This window comes from Athene cunicularia, assembly GCF_003259725.1.
Source record: "Athene cunicularia isolate RWA chromosome Z unlocalized genomic scaffold, athCun1 chrZ_part4, whole genome shotgun sequence".
In the NCBI taxonomy this organism is placed as follows: Eukaryota; Metazoa; Chordata; class Aves; order Strigiformes; family Strigidae; genus Athene; species Athene cunicularia.
The window spans coordinates 2,883,336-2,897,901 of record NW_020799145.1 but is presented as its reverse complement, the minus strand read 5'-3'; the positions used below and the strand labels follow the sequence as shown (position 1 = coordinate 2,897,901).

Genomic DNA, 14,566 nt, shown 5'->3' with positions numbered 1-14,566 from the left:
ATGCACAAAAATAATGTACTAGTTGTGTGAACAGTACAATGTTTTCCACTCCCAGTGGTTAACTATTAACACTACTGGGAAATAGTTTATGTTCAGCATCATGCGCTGAGGTGGGAAAATCAGGAAGGACTGATTTCTGGTGAGGAAAAAAAAAATACTGGAAATGTGTTTCTATTTCACACTAAAACATAAAATGTTAAAAAACAATAGGAAATTAAATTACACTTTGTGCAAGATACATAGGTCTGTCCTCAACTGTACACTAAACTATCTGGTATATGTCCAGCCTATTTTCAAATACTCTCCAGAGTTTCAAGAATTAGGGTGATAGCTCAGCCACTGTACATGTATTAGTATGAAACACTTGAATTCAGCCATTAACAAAACTGAAGAATAAACTACTTACCAGAAAATGCATGGCTAATGCCAGCTGTTTGGCTACTTCCAGCTTCCACAAGATATTGATAACATTTTTGTTCTTTTTCAAATATGTGTCCAAGGATCCAAATTTTACATATTCTTGTACAAGGATGTCTGATTAAATATAGTGGAAAGAGTAACAATTACAACCAACAACAAATAATGGAATTTTAGGACAGATTCAGTACTCTAGTTACTACCCCTCTCTGTCATTGACACCTTGTTGGTGAGCTAACTATAAATTCGAAGCTATACGACATCTGACTATTGCCACAAATAACCTATGTTCTTTATATTCTTCAGGGTGGACATTTGCTCAATTTCTTCTCAAATGCAAAGTTACTAGATTTAATAGGGTTTTTTTTACAGAATAGTCTTCTACCTTAAATCCAGTGAGCATCCTTCCACCCCCACTTGAAAGGCACAATAAATAATGTAACTTCTGATAAAGCATAGCAGTGTACAGCAGTATTAATGTAGTGAGTCAAATAACATTCAAGTCATTCACTTCATCGTCGTTTACAATCTAAATTCTTAGTGAAAAATATGATGCTTTGCTGACAAAGGATGAGCTTCTCAAAACCAGACTAATATCTGCACTAAAAAAAAATTGTGTACATGTATTACATATGCCTCCATACAGTCATCCAGTGAGTAACCCAAGGAAGAAGATCCATTTCATAGTACTGCAGTCTTCATCAGTTTCAATACAACAATTTCAAATTGCATGACTGAACCCTTGCCTTCAGATGCAAGATACTCACATTGCAGTGCTTCTCATTCAGACTCTAAAGACACTGGAAACTACTGGTATTATATTTGGTTATAACAAATAAGCTGATTTTTGTAACAAATTCGTTCTACAGACAGCAAACTTCACAATTACATGAAGCAATTTTCACAAAATCTGAACATCAAGCATGTAACAAAAAACCCTCCCGGTTTTACTATTTCTTATAACTGCCTATTACTAAACTGTAGTAAGTCTCTTGACTTCAGAAACAGAACTGTCTAAAGGCCAACTGTGATCTAAAGGAAAAGTAACCCACCATAGATGCCTTTTGGTAATTTTTTTTTTTTTTTTTTTTACAATTATACACTTGATCTACCTGAAATTTTACATATAGACCCTGTGCACGGTGCAATGAATAAACTAGAAAAAATTCTTTTTTTTTTTTGTTAAGAAACTGGTGTAACAAATTCTTGGCCAACATGGTGCTGTGCCTCTTCCAGCCTCCTAAGAGAAGTAGCTTCTCTCGCAATGCAGGCAATTACATAATAAGCTTATACAGTTATTATAAAATGCTTCCTTTAGTTTACAATCACAGAAAAAAAAAAAATGGTTTTAGTACAAACTGATATTTCTGTCCAAAGTCTGAATCAAGAGGATAAACTGCCAAAATGAGGCCCAGCAACACATACTCGAAGATAGCACACATAAGCATATGACAACCATCCAAAATTAAGATTTCATTGTAAGATGTTACAAATGTATTTCAGGTGTTCTTAAAAAAACCCCTTATTAATACATAGTCACAACTGAGCAAGCTAAACTGAAAACACATTCTACTTCTGTAGACAATAAAAAGATTTTACCTTTATTATTATTTTGTAGTGTTTTTGTTGAAATAATGGTACCTCATGTTTTCAGAATGGGATCTTTAAACCAAAAATCTGTATTTGTGCTCACAAAGTCAGCACATGGGTGGGAAAGTGGTGATAGTTTCGTGTTTCTGATCACAGTAAACAAATACTTTCTTCAGTAGCCAGGTAATTTCCCTCCTAGCTAACCACAATGTAGGGTCATAATTTTTCTGGCATTTCAAAAGCTCACTTCAGAATTTCAGCAAAACTTTTCAAAAGTTAGATTTTCAAATAAAATAGACACGACTGAGTCATCCACAGAGGTTACTATTCACAGTGGTTGTATTTACACAATTTTGTAATTTTGTGTAATTTTGCTATTTTCTTTGCTATCATCATATTAACAAGTTCTCAGACACTAAGACTAATACTACTACCTTGTGAACATGTATTGTGTCCAGCTGGTGTGACAGGCTGTTTTGGCTTTCCCCTGCTTTTACTTAGTACCAATGGTAAACTCTAATGACAGCTGTATAAAATTAGTACAAAAAGATAATTCATTTCTACTTACTCTCCTCTCCACATACGCAGACTCCATAATTTAACACCAAATGTTTGTAAGAAAGCTGGCTCATCATACTTGCTGCCTCAAAGAAGGACTTTGAGGAAAGAGAGAGATTGACAGATAATAAATACCAGTGAAAGCAAAACCCCAAAACATTACATGATTTCTAATAAAGTTATTAAAACCACGTGCATTTTTCAAAACATTTCAGCTTCCATCCCACTGCAAAGACCCTCTGTAACATATTTAATATTGTTTGTGGTTGTTATGGTTTGTTGTTGTGTTTCTTTTTTTTTTTAAACAGATAATCCACATTCCAGAGACGTTAGCAATCTTTCTGTAGGCAGGTGTTATTTCAACATTCTAAAAAGAATCTTTTCTTCAATTAACTAAGTAAACTACAAATTCATGATGCACTACTCAGTTTCTAATTTATTCTTTCATAATGCACTATTCAGTTACCAACTTGTTTCTTCACATAACATTAAGACAAAAAAGTGTATCACTCATCCACTGCTGTCAGACCTTACCTAACCTTGTCAGGAAAGTTTCAAATGCTTTTATTTCTTTACTTTTTTTTTTAAATTCTCTTCAGTGGTATCTCCAGCTATACTTGGTTGTGTCCTGATTGTTCACCCAACAGAACAGGTCAAAATTAGCACATTTGTCTAGTATTTGTCTTTCTGTAAAAAATTAGCACATTTGTCTAGTATTTGTCTTTCTGTACTCTTAGTCCTTTGAACAACCAATTTTCACTTAACTTTAGAATGTAAGTATGTTACCCAGCTTACTAAAATGAAAATATGGGTTATAGTTTCTTTATTGTTTTCAATTGTCCAAAGTGTATGCCTACATTGCTTATGAATAATTAGCTATTTGAAATTTCTTTGACTTTTTGCTTACATTTTTGTACAGATTTTCCTTAAGTAATTTAAAAGCTCAGTAAACACTGGACTGCTTCTCTTGGTTTGCTGTAAATACAGCTAGATTAATTAGAAATTTGATACAATTGTATCAAAATAAACAACAAACAGCCATATAAAGTTACATTAATACTTCTGATTTTTTATGACTTGATGAGAAATGCTGATTTCACTGGAGAATCGGTATGACTCCAAAACACTGAAGACAGTCTACTAAAAGAATGTAATTTTCCATAAATGTTGGTCCCTCATCTGCACATGAATGAATTTGCTGGTAAAGGCAATTCCATGGCCATAGCACCTCTCTTGGGGAACTTTTATTATACAAGACTGTTCCTTGGCTCTCAGTGGACAGCTCTGAATTCTCTGACAGATGGTGAAGAGAGGGAAAATAAAAGTACATTGGAGTACTTCCCAAAGCCAGTCTTAAATCTATCCTCCCAGTGTCACAAGGCCAAGAATGAGTTTGGTTCAACATACAATCCCATCTACCATACCACAAATATTTGTTTATTGTAAGAAAAGTAATTCTCAGCATAGCATGGACAAATGTTACATAGCAGTCAAAAATCACACTAACCTCAGAGTAGTTTCTATGCACTTTATCCAGCACCTTTAAAAGAACTTCAGTTTGATGGAGCTGGCCATAGTCTCCCACTTCCTTCCTTACACCTTTAAAAATCTTAGTAAACGTGCCCTGTCCAAGACTCTCCTCCTGAAAGACAGGAAGGACACAGATGGGACAAAATCAGAAATCTCTGCCCGTTTTGCAAAAGCTTTCTTAAACAACCACCCTAAGTAAAGCATATGCAAACCTTTACAGTTAGCACACCTGTAGACTCAGACTGATGGGACACAGAAGCAACTATATCAGAAACAGCTTAAATCTTTCTTATTTTTAATTGACTCCTAAAGGATCTCAGAAAATAGCTTGCTGCAAGGACCGGAAAGGAAGGAATTGCTGCTAATGATGTATTTAGACATCCCTAGAAGTAAAGACAACTACTACTGAAGTCAAAAGGACACTTCTTATCTAACACCCCCCCACACCCCCCCAATTATTTGTATTAATGAAAAAAAAAAAATTTTCTCTCACAAATCTAAGGAAAGATTACAGCAAAATCTCTCAGCTCAGAGGAGCTCTTTTAAACTTATACTGAGTTTTTAAAAACTTAGCGTTTAGTAAACCAACCATCTGCAGTGAAAGAAGCAACTACTGGACTTACGAATATCAAGTCCTCATTCCGAATTTTGTGAAAGACCATCTGGTTGACATTATTGTGTCTCTGTAGCGTAGGTGATGAAGGTACATCAGAAACACTATTGCTTCTGAAGACTAGGAGATTTGATTTATCTGGGAGAAGAAATAGGGTGGGGGAATAAAACCAATGTAAATTTGTAAAATATACAACTAAAACGAAGTTATTTCAGAAGGATTGTTAATGAAAAACTGTTAATCCAGCAAAAAGATATCACACTGAGATCAGTTTATTCAAAAAACCCCACTATTTCATTAAACAAATTCAAAGTCTGATTTTTTCTAATCAGCAAAACCATTTAGGTTTACTCAGCTATTTTAAGTTTCTTAAGTAGTCCTACTTTTGACAAATATTCTGAAAATATTCCTGCCTCCTTTCCCATTTTATCTTCTGTTGTATTTGTAATAACCATCAGGGATAGAAAAAAGGGATGTTAAGTCACCTCCTTCATTTATATTATGAAGCCCTTCTGTTAAAGATGTGCTTATCTTTCTGATGCCTCTAAAACCTTTACATATTTTTTGTCCAGCACCCCATAAGTGATGCATATTTTCTTATGTTTAGCAGAGTAATTATTCATTGAGTGGTTTTAAAAAAAAGGTTCTTCATGAAGTAGAGGAGGTCTCTTAGTAAAACTAAAGCTGGTAAGTACATATGTGTGGATTTATGCATGCATGCATGTGCAATTATATTTATTCAATAATTTATAATTCTGATGCATACACATTTTTGGTTTTGATGAAAGGTTACAAAATTAGTCTCTGTAATGTGCATAAGTATTTACTTGTCAAATTTTTTCCGAGCTTTTGAATCCACTGGCTAATTTCAATCAAAATTTGAGAGGTAAAAGTGGTATCAAATAGTCTGTTCTCTCAAGTTTTTGTTAAATAGGGACCTGCATAGAGACAAAGACTAATATTAACTGTAAGTAGTACTATTTATTACAAGCAAAAATGGAAGATGTTACCAGAATACAAAAAAGCAAAAAGATACTATGAATATCAAAGCTATGCAAAAACCTTTACTGTAAATTCAAGAAAAATCCACTCCTCAGGCAGGAGTTCTATTCCACATGTATTTTTCTGTGTTATGAAGTTGAAATCACATTGCAGCCTTGGCATAATTGAGCTAAAATATCAACAAACAATGAAAGAAATTCACCAGCATTATTGGTTTTATTGCTTATGGAACTATCCTCAGTGAGAAATTATATATTTAATAGCTCTTTCCTTCAAGACATGAAAACACTTGACTGAAAAACAAAATGCACAATCCACTGCAATTAAGAAACCTTAAGAAGTTTTCCTTCTAATTACGAAACTGGCTATCATGACTCTTTCTGAAAGACCGTGTTATAACAAATTTGGCAGACACTAGGACTGAAAACTGTGAGTAAGAAGATGAACAAATAGGTCAGTAAAATTAGAAAAAACCCCACACAAATATATATATCTACCAACCTAAGAGTCATTTAACATTAACTGCTCAAAAATCTTAAACCTAAAAGTTGGAAACCCTTCTGCTCAGAAATAAATCATTGTCTTACCTTTTGGTTTTGGAGGACAGCATTTGATGAACTGGAAAATTATGCTGTCTGAACGGACAGTTTCTGTCTGGTAACAGGTCAGCAGATCCTTAAGATTACCAAAACTTCTCTTAGTTCCACTAAGATTATATTCTCCTTTCTCATTCTTTGTAATTAAGCAGTGTTTATAATCAGTGGTATTCTCATGCTGCAGGGATTTTTTCCATTAAAAATAAAATTGATCAATATTTAGTATTTGAAACCCTATTTAAATGTATAGCACTCTACTAATTAAAGAAAGAATGCTTCAGCAAAACATTACCATAATTTGTTATTTTGTTCTCGCTATGTAGTATTGATTCTGAGAAAACATGATCCTACTCCTATCACTGGAATTAGCATGTTGATGGTAAGAAAAACAAATGTTACGAAATCTGCAGATGGAGCTGAGAAAACAGATAATGGTTCCTAGGAAAAAATCCTTCAGAGGTAGTAATGAGAGCTACTTCACCCTTACATGGAGTAATATCAAAACAAAATTTTGTTGGAAGCAATAGTCCAAACGTTCATATTCTGTGTTCTTTTGGCAAGCATTTGGAGATCTCAGCTGTATTTGTTTTTCTATTGCTTATAATACCGTTCTAAGCAATTAGTTCCTAAGCACAGATTTTCAATACGAACTGAAGTATTTTTGCAATGAGTCTTGAAAAGATCCCATTATACATTTTTAAACAAGAGGAGCTCTTAATAGTGCTTTCATGGTCCTTCACGTCAACAACTGTGGAAAATGTTCCAACAAATTCTGAATCTCAGAATCCTTCTAACAGCTTGCCCGGAAAGATGCAGAACAAGAAAAAACAAAATGTGGCTATGTCACTCAATGGCAGGCTTAACTCACAAGCTTGACTCTTAGACTTTGACTCCCTAAACTTGCTCAGGGACTGACCTCAATCTAAAAAATTCCTGATCACAATACACTTCACTGACTGGACATAACATTTTTTTGAAAATGATCTTCCAACAGTTGTTTGCTTCTCCATCCACACATCAAAGTTATTTTGTCATTTTCAGAGATGTAAGTATCTCTGACAATATGTAGCAAACTTGCTAGCTTGCTGCAAACCAGCAGGAAACCCCAGGCATTACTCTTCCCTAGTTAACTACCCAAAGGCAGCTCTGTTAATGAAGGAAAAGCCTTGCCTTGGAACAAGATCATGCAATTATGTAACAACAATATTAAAGTACTGTATTATTAACTTCAGTCTCACAGAGGAGAGGTACACATTGGGTCTTTAGCTGCATGAGAACTACAGGCATTTCAAGGGTGACCTCCTACTCTAGCTAACACCAGATATCCAGCAGGAGATCTGTGCTGAAGTTAACTGCTGCCAAGTAATCTGACTGGCCCAGCACTGGGGATGGGGACAGGACCCAAACCCACAAGAACCTGTGAAGGAGAGACACTCTCAGATCACCAACAGCTGTGTACTCAGTCTAACTAAGCCATATTCAGGAAGGGGAGGTAGGCAGAAATCCCAGGAAAAAATCCAGCTAAAAACCCCCAAACCTTAGAAAAGAAAAAAAAAAAAAAACCCAAACACTCAAACCACTCCACCACCCAAACATTTACAACAGTCCCAACAGCCATATCACCATCCCCAGAACTCTCAAGCTCTCTTTCCTCCACCTGTCTTGTTCTCCTCAGCATATGGTATGTGTCAGTATTGAATCTTTACCATACAAGTGTGTTGATATTTCTCACAAGACCCTGACAGTTGGCCAATCTGATGAAGTAGCTATAGCATATACACATCAGACAAACATTCTGAAGAGAAAATTCAGAATAATTTACTGAACATCCCAGGCTCATTATTATAATGCAATAGATTATACTGGTACTAAGACAGAATACAAACCTCTATAGCAAAGGTGAGGAAGTATTTTTTAAAATCTTTAGGACTGCAGCGAAGAACGTAGAAACCAGTCTGATTACCCGCTTTCTTCAGTTTACTGATAGCAAAGTCCATGCTATAGTGAAAACAAAATGTTTATTATTGCATAATTGCAAAATCCAGGAACATCAGAGATAGGCCAGTGAGAACTAGCATCAGGTACCTAACACAAAAATTCAAACTCTATTTTTTACAGATTCCTTTAACTTAATCCTTTCATTCCTTTATTTTCCAATATTCAGGGTGGCTTCTTATGTAGAGAGCAGTACATTAAAAATTCTTCATACTGAAACCACCACAGTCATTTATTTAATGAGAAATCTTACAGCCTAAAAAGTATATTCCCCTGATTTTCAGCATCCACTATGCAAGAACCTCTAATAAAACTGCCTAATAAGTAAGCTAAAATTAGGAAAATATTTGTGTGGGTGAAACAGGTGTGTTTAGTTTGGGAATGGGCTAACAGGAAAGATGAATTGAAATGAAACATGATTTGTTACTTCACCTTAAACAAGTCTTGCTAACAGACTATTTCTATCCATCTCATGGAATGACAAATAGAATAGTTTGGAAAGGTCTAGCCTCATTGCACATCCTTCTAAACACCCCTAAACAAAGGTCAACATACAGCATTAGTCATTAGTGTAAAAAAAGTCTCCATACCTCTCCTCCATCTCTTCTGAAGCTTATAGCAGCTATCCTCTTTATGTCATTGGGAAAATTACAGATCTATTCTGCATAAGCTGAGTAGATGGTGCTACTTTCACATAATGTATCTTGCATATATCAGCCTTCAAGCTTTCTATGCTAAAGCAAATAACCGTTTTATTCTGACATTTCTAAGCTCCCACATGTTCTTCTGCAAACAAACAATACTATATGAACTCTTAAAAAAACTTTTAAAAATTCAATGAAAGTACTAAATTCATTCTCTTAAAAAAACCCAAACAAACAAAGCGAGCCAACAAGGAGACAGCATTCCTCAAACCAAACAGACCAATTTATACGACTAGCAGTTTACTGCAAAACTTCCTCAGATACTGAAGGGAGCATTATCTGAATTTGCCTTTTTCCCCCTTGGGAACTCAGATAATATAACTGCTAGAGGCTGCAGTGAAAACATGATCTCCTCTATGACACTGTATGTTGCTGCCACGGTAGTAACTGTAATTCTGTAAAATCAGCATAATAACATTCCTGCCTGTCTCACTTGGGGAAAAAAAGAATTCTAAGGGAACAAAGTTAAAACCAGAACCTTTCACTTTATTTTTTATAATAAGTCAAGAATGCACTGTATTTTGCAAAGTAAAAAATAGGAGGAAAAATGTAAAGCATTATGTGTTACACAAATGTATTAAATTCACATTTCAAGATGTCCAACATGGTTCAGAGTCAACTAAAGTTCATCTTTCAAAAATATCACCTTGTTATATTACTAAAAAATTGCTTACAAAATTGGTCCATGGCAGTTGCTTTGGATGTTTTCAAGGACTGATGGTGGTGCTACTTCTTTACAGAGATAATGGTGGGCATCCGCAGTTAATCTGTAATATCCATCAATTAATGATACAAAGGAGAGAGCTTCTCTTAATGACTGAAATTCAGCCTCCTGTTAAATTGCCAGGGGAGAAAAGAAGGGGGGGGGAAGAGAGAAGGAGAAAGAGAATTTCAATTTTTAACAGGCAACCCAAAATTCCTGGATATGGTAATGGTATATAAGATATAAACATATTCCTACATTAAAGATATCCCAATTGGTTTTTTAGCTACTGTTTGTATAATTCTAACTTCTCGGTGCCATCCAAAACTTGTTAGCAATCTTCAGTGTTCAAAATTGAATCTAAACCAAACTGCCATAAAAAACCCCTTACTCTAAATACATGAAATAGAGAAATGCTGACAAGAGGGAACATCTGAACAGAAAAAACTGACTAGATACAACTCAGCATGGCAGACACCTATTGCACTGGCAACACAGTGTTTTACTTTTTTCCTAAAGGAAAGCCTTCACTTCTCAAAGATTTATGGGGCTGCCATCTCATAGCAAAGAAAAATCTGTAGGAAAGTACCTGCCTGAATGTTTAACTAGTAGTCAGCAAAAACCAGCATCACAGATGAAGCTGACTTTTAACTGCTACGAAAATGAAAAGAGGTGTAATGAGTAGAAACGAGGAGAATAATAATGCAGTGGAAAAGTCTGTGCAGAATACATTGAACAGGTAAGAACACAGCAAAATTAAATCCATCTGTAACAATTTATTTCTGCCAATAAAGGAAAATAGAGTCTATTTTTATGTAGTTATCTCTATTTCCTTAATATTTTGACAGTTGTATCAGAGCATTAAAGGCTGTCTTTGCTTCAACAGAGAAGTGCTACTCCACCATCTACCAAGTCACACTAGATTTCAGTAGCATAGCCCAATAGACTTTAGTATATGCTGCACCAATTTGCCTGTGATACTGGGGACACACTTTGTGGCTGAATGCAATTCCTTGGCAAGTTCTTTGCTAGAGAGCAATAACAAAGCTGGTGCATTTGATCACATGCCAAGAATTTGCGGAGTTTTCAAACTCCATATTAAAAGAGGACCTGGAAACAACCATCCTTCCAGCTGTTTCAACATGACTGGAAAACCCACACAAACAACAGACCTAAAAAGCCAGCCATTTTTATCAATCTATGTACCCTAAAACTGTGTAAGGTACATTTCTATAATGAATGCTACCAACTGTGTAACAGGTAAAACTAAATCACAAATCCTAATTTACACATAAGCTAATTCTGGTGTGTAAAGTGTCCACACACAAATCATAAGCAAAACAGCAGCTACTGCACTTTTTCCTACTCTTATTCTTCAGTAGCATTTTTAGACAAGCTCTTAGAAAGTCACTTTTACCCTCAGAGGCATATGAAGTCAAGTACATTACTACCACTACTGAGAAATTTTAAAGATAATTTTAATGGCTTGAGATTAAGGGAGCCTCCTCCACAAATCTCGAATATTATTATGCTCTCAGCATCCTAGATACAAATCACAGATACTCCAACTACTCATGTTTCAATAAAAAAGCCTTGAAAAGATTACAAATTCATTAATTCAGGAAATGAGCATGAATCAAAATAAACGAAAGTAAACCATATGCCTTTTTAAAAATAAGTATCATTAGAGAAAGAATAAACTACTTAATGCTTTATTGAAATATTTTTGAAATATTAAAAGATCATTTTTACAGAAAAGAAGTATATAAGCTGTACATAGCTTTTTCAGACACAGATGCCTGAGATGGGGAGCCCTGAAGACCCACAGATCAGTCATGGAGATAAAGGAAGAGAAAACTTGTATTGGGTTTGCATGGCAAGGTTTTGGTAGTGGGGGGATTATAGGGGTGGCTTCTGTGAGAAGATGCTAGAAGCTTCTGCCATGTCAGACAGAGACAGTGCCAGCCATCTCCGAGATAGACCTGCCGCTGGCCAAGGCTGAGCCCATCAGTGACGGTGGTAGTGCCTCTGGGATAACGTATTTCAGATGGGGAAAAAAATGCTGCAACAGCAGCTGGAGACAGGATTGGGAATATGCAAAAGAAACAAGTCTGCAGACATCAAGGTCAGTGAAGAAGGAAGGGGAGGAGGTTCTCCAGGCACCAGAGCAGAGATTCCCCTGCAGCCTGTGGTGAAGTCCATGGTGTGAGGGCAGGCTGTCCCCTGCAGCCCATGAAGGTCCACAGTGGAGCAGATACACACCTGCAGCCTGTGGAGGACCCCATGCTCAAAGAGGTACATGTGTATGAAGAAGGCTGTGGCCCTGTGGAGAGCACATGCTGGAGCAGGCTCCTGGCAGGGCCTGTGGCCCCGTTGAGAGAAGACAATACTACAGCAGGGTTTCCGGCAGGATTTGTAAGCCCATGCAGGACCCACACTAGAGCAGTCTGTTCCTGAAGGACTGCAGCCCATGGGAGGTACCCACACTGGAACAGTTTGTGGAAGACTGTCTCCTGCGGGAGGGATCCCACACTGGACGAGGGAAAGAGAGTGAGGAAGGAAGGAGTGGCAGAGACAATGAACTGACTGTAACCCCTGTTGCCCATCCCCCCCTGCACCACTGAGGGGGAAGGAGGAAGAGAAAATCAAGTGTGAAGTTGAACCTGGGAAGAAGGGAGGGATAGAGGCAAGGTGTTTTTTAAGATTTAGTTTTAATTCTCATGACCCTACTCTCATTTAATTTATTGCCAATCATTTAATTTATTGCCAATCAAATCAGATTCCCTGACTGAAGTCTATTTTGCCTATGAGGGTATGAGTGATCCCCCTGGCTTCATCTCGACTCATGAGCCTTTTGTCATGTTTTCTGTCCCTGGCTAGCTGAAGAGGGGAGTGATAGAGCAGCTTGGTGTGCACCTGGCATCCAACCAAGGTCAACCCACCACACCACTGTGTGACAGTTATACCTCCTGGAAAGCCTGGAGATGCTGGAAAGCAAATTGAAATAATTTCACTTTTTACATTAATGTATAGAATACTTCAAGATCATCTTCAAAGAATTTTAAACAGTAAGAGCAATGACAATGTCTACGCACAGAGCTTTGAAATCAAAAGACCTTTGGTGCTTTGATACAGCACTTACACTGCTGAAATAAATTTAGTTTTACTTTATGCTTAATTAACATGGCAATTAGTTATACAATACTATAAAATACCACAGCAATCACAGTCTCCTCAAAGCAACATCTATGTGAAAAAACAGCAAGCAAAGTAAACAGACCAGATTCTTGCTGTCTTGTTTGTGAATGGTGACAATTCTTCTCTCACTGGAGCCTTCTTGGCTTGCTTGTTTAATGCTGACATCAATGATATCAGGAAAATCACAGTATGTTTGTAAATCCTGCAATAAATATTGGTTATATAATGTCATTAATAACAGAAATAGCAACTAAAACACCCATCTATTTGCAGCATTAGAATTCCTACAACTCTGAATTTGTAAACTAGCAACAAAAAGACCATGAAACTTTAAATATGCCATTACATATAAAGAAAGGAGCTTTTTGTTTACAGAACCATCACTACGAGCATCAATTAAAAAATGCACAAAGATCCAGGAACTTAAAATGGAAATATTCATATATGAACTGGGTCTTTTAGTTGTAGATATTTCTTTGCTCTGTAGTACTTTGTGAGGATTAACAATGGAACATTTTGATTAATCTTCAGGGGGCATGCTTTTTTTTTTTGAGAACTTACTATTAGCATCCTGATTAAAGAGGTTTAGAATGCCTGTTAACAATCCAAAATGTCATGCCTTTGTTCAGAGTGATACAAGCTGCAAAATATGTTGCCAAAGAGATGAATGTAGTATGAATGAAGAAAGGGTCTAAGAGAAGGTTCTCCCATCAGCCATGTTCATCACTGACTGGGTAACACTGATCCTAATTACATGGGAAATCCAAGACACATCTTGCTTTGATAGCAAGTTCAAGTAGTTTTTGATACTATGATATGCTGTACCACTTCCTTCAGTCTTTCACAAGTCAAATTACTGTCATACAAATCATACTTTATTTTGTTTACAGTAGAATTTCAGATACTAAGTAACATCCTTAAATAAAGGTAGATTTATCTATCTAAAATTATTCTCCCGATGCAAATATATTTCCTTCAAGTCAGAATACTCCATTTATATGGCTGTAAGCATATCCTAACGCATAAAGAGGTAAACAGTAAAGGCTTTAAGACTCAAGGGAGTATCAGCTATCAGCTGTTTCAATGCAGTATCTTTATAATAAAGATTTGTCAGTATAGTTTGCTGAAAGGATTTATGACCACATTTACAAGCAGCCTTATTTATTTACTAAGTCTTCATAGCCGATTTTATAAACAGTTTCTCTATGACTGAAAACACATACAGACTACACTATGTCTCTGTCAATAAGTGGGATGTTATTAATTATGAAAAACTAATTTGGCAATCTATGTAGGAAATATCATCAGTTTAAACACAATTTAAAGGCTTGGTTGCCAACCCCAAACATCATAGCATGCATAAATTCTGTACACCTAGGACTAGAAATTGCAAAATCTGACACTTACATTAGCTCCTGCCAGAGCAACTGATACTTAGAAGCAACTTAGGAAAGGCAGAGGGCTGATACATAACAACTATGAATGACATAACCAGACCTAATATCAATCCATAAATATTCTAAGAATACACTTTTAAAACTTGGATATGTGATCAGATATTTTTTTTTTTTAAGTATTACTAACAAAGTAGCATTTTTACAAATTATTATAGCAACTGTAAAAATAAAATCTTTTGTAGTTTGGTCGTGACTGTTATCTA

At 36.0% G+C, this 14,566-nt stretch overlaps 1 protein-coding gene across 4 annotated transcripts in view; it reads right to left on the bottom strand.

The window, feature by feature from the left end:
- The window catches only part of JAK2 (Janus kinase 2), a 92,287-nt gene that overhangs the window by 20,187 nt on the left and 57,534 nt on the right, over positions 1 to 14,566 (bottom strand). For all 4 annotated transcript variants that reach the window (XM_026866792.1, XM_026866793.1, XM_026866796.1 and 1 more), the window contains exons 8-15: positions 12,989 to 13,108; positions 9,680 to 9,837; positions 8,193 to 8,304; positions 6,298 to 6,484; positions 4,719 to 4,846; positions 4,073 to 4,207; positions 2,576 to 2,663; positions 407 to 534 (exon numbers count right to left, since the gene is read on the bottom strand). In XM_026866792.1, the coding sequence (XP_026722593.1) occupies positions 407 to 534; positions 2,576 to 2,663; positions 4,073 to 4,207; positions 4,719 to 4,846; positions 6,298 to 6,484; positions 8,193 to 8,304; positions 9,680 to 9,837; positions 12,989 to 13,108 (1,056 nt within the window). The remainder of the gene's footprint in view (positions 1 to 406; positions 535 to 2,575; positions 2,664 to 4,072; positions 4,208 to 4,718; positions 4,847 to 6,297; positions 6,485 to 8,192; positions 8,305 to 9,679; positions 9,838 to 12,988; positions 13,109 to 14,566) is intronic.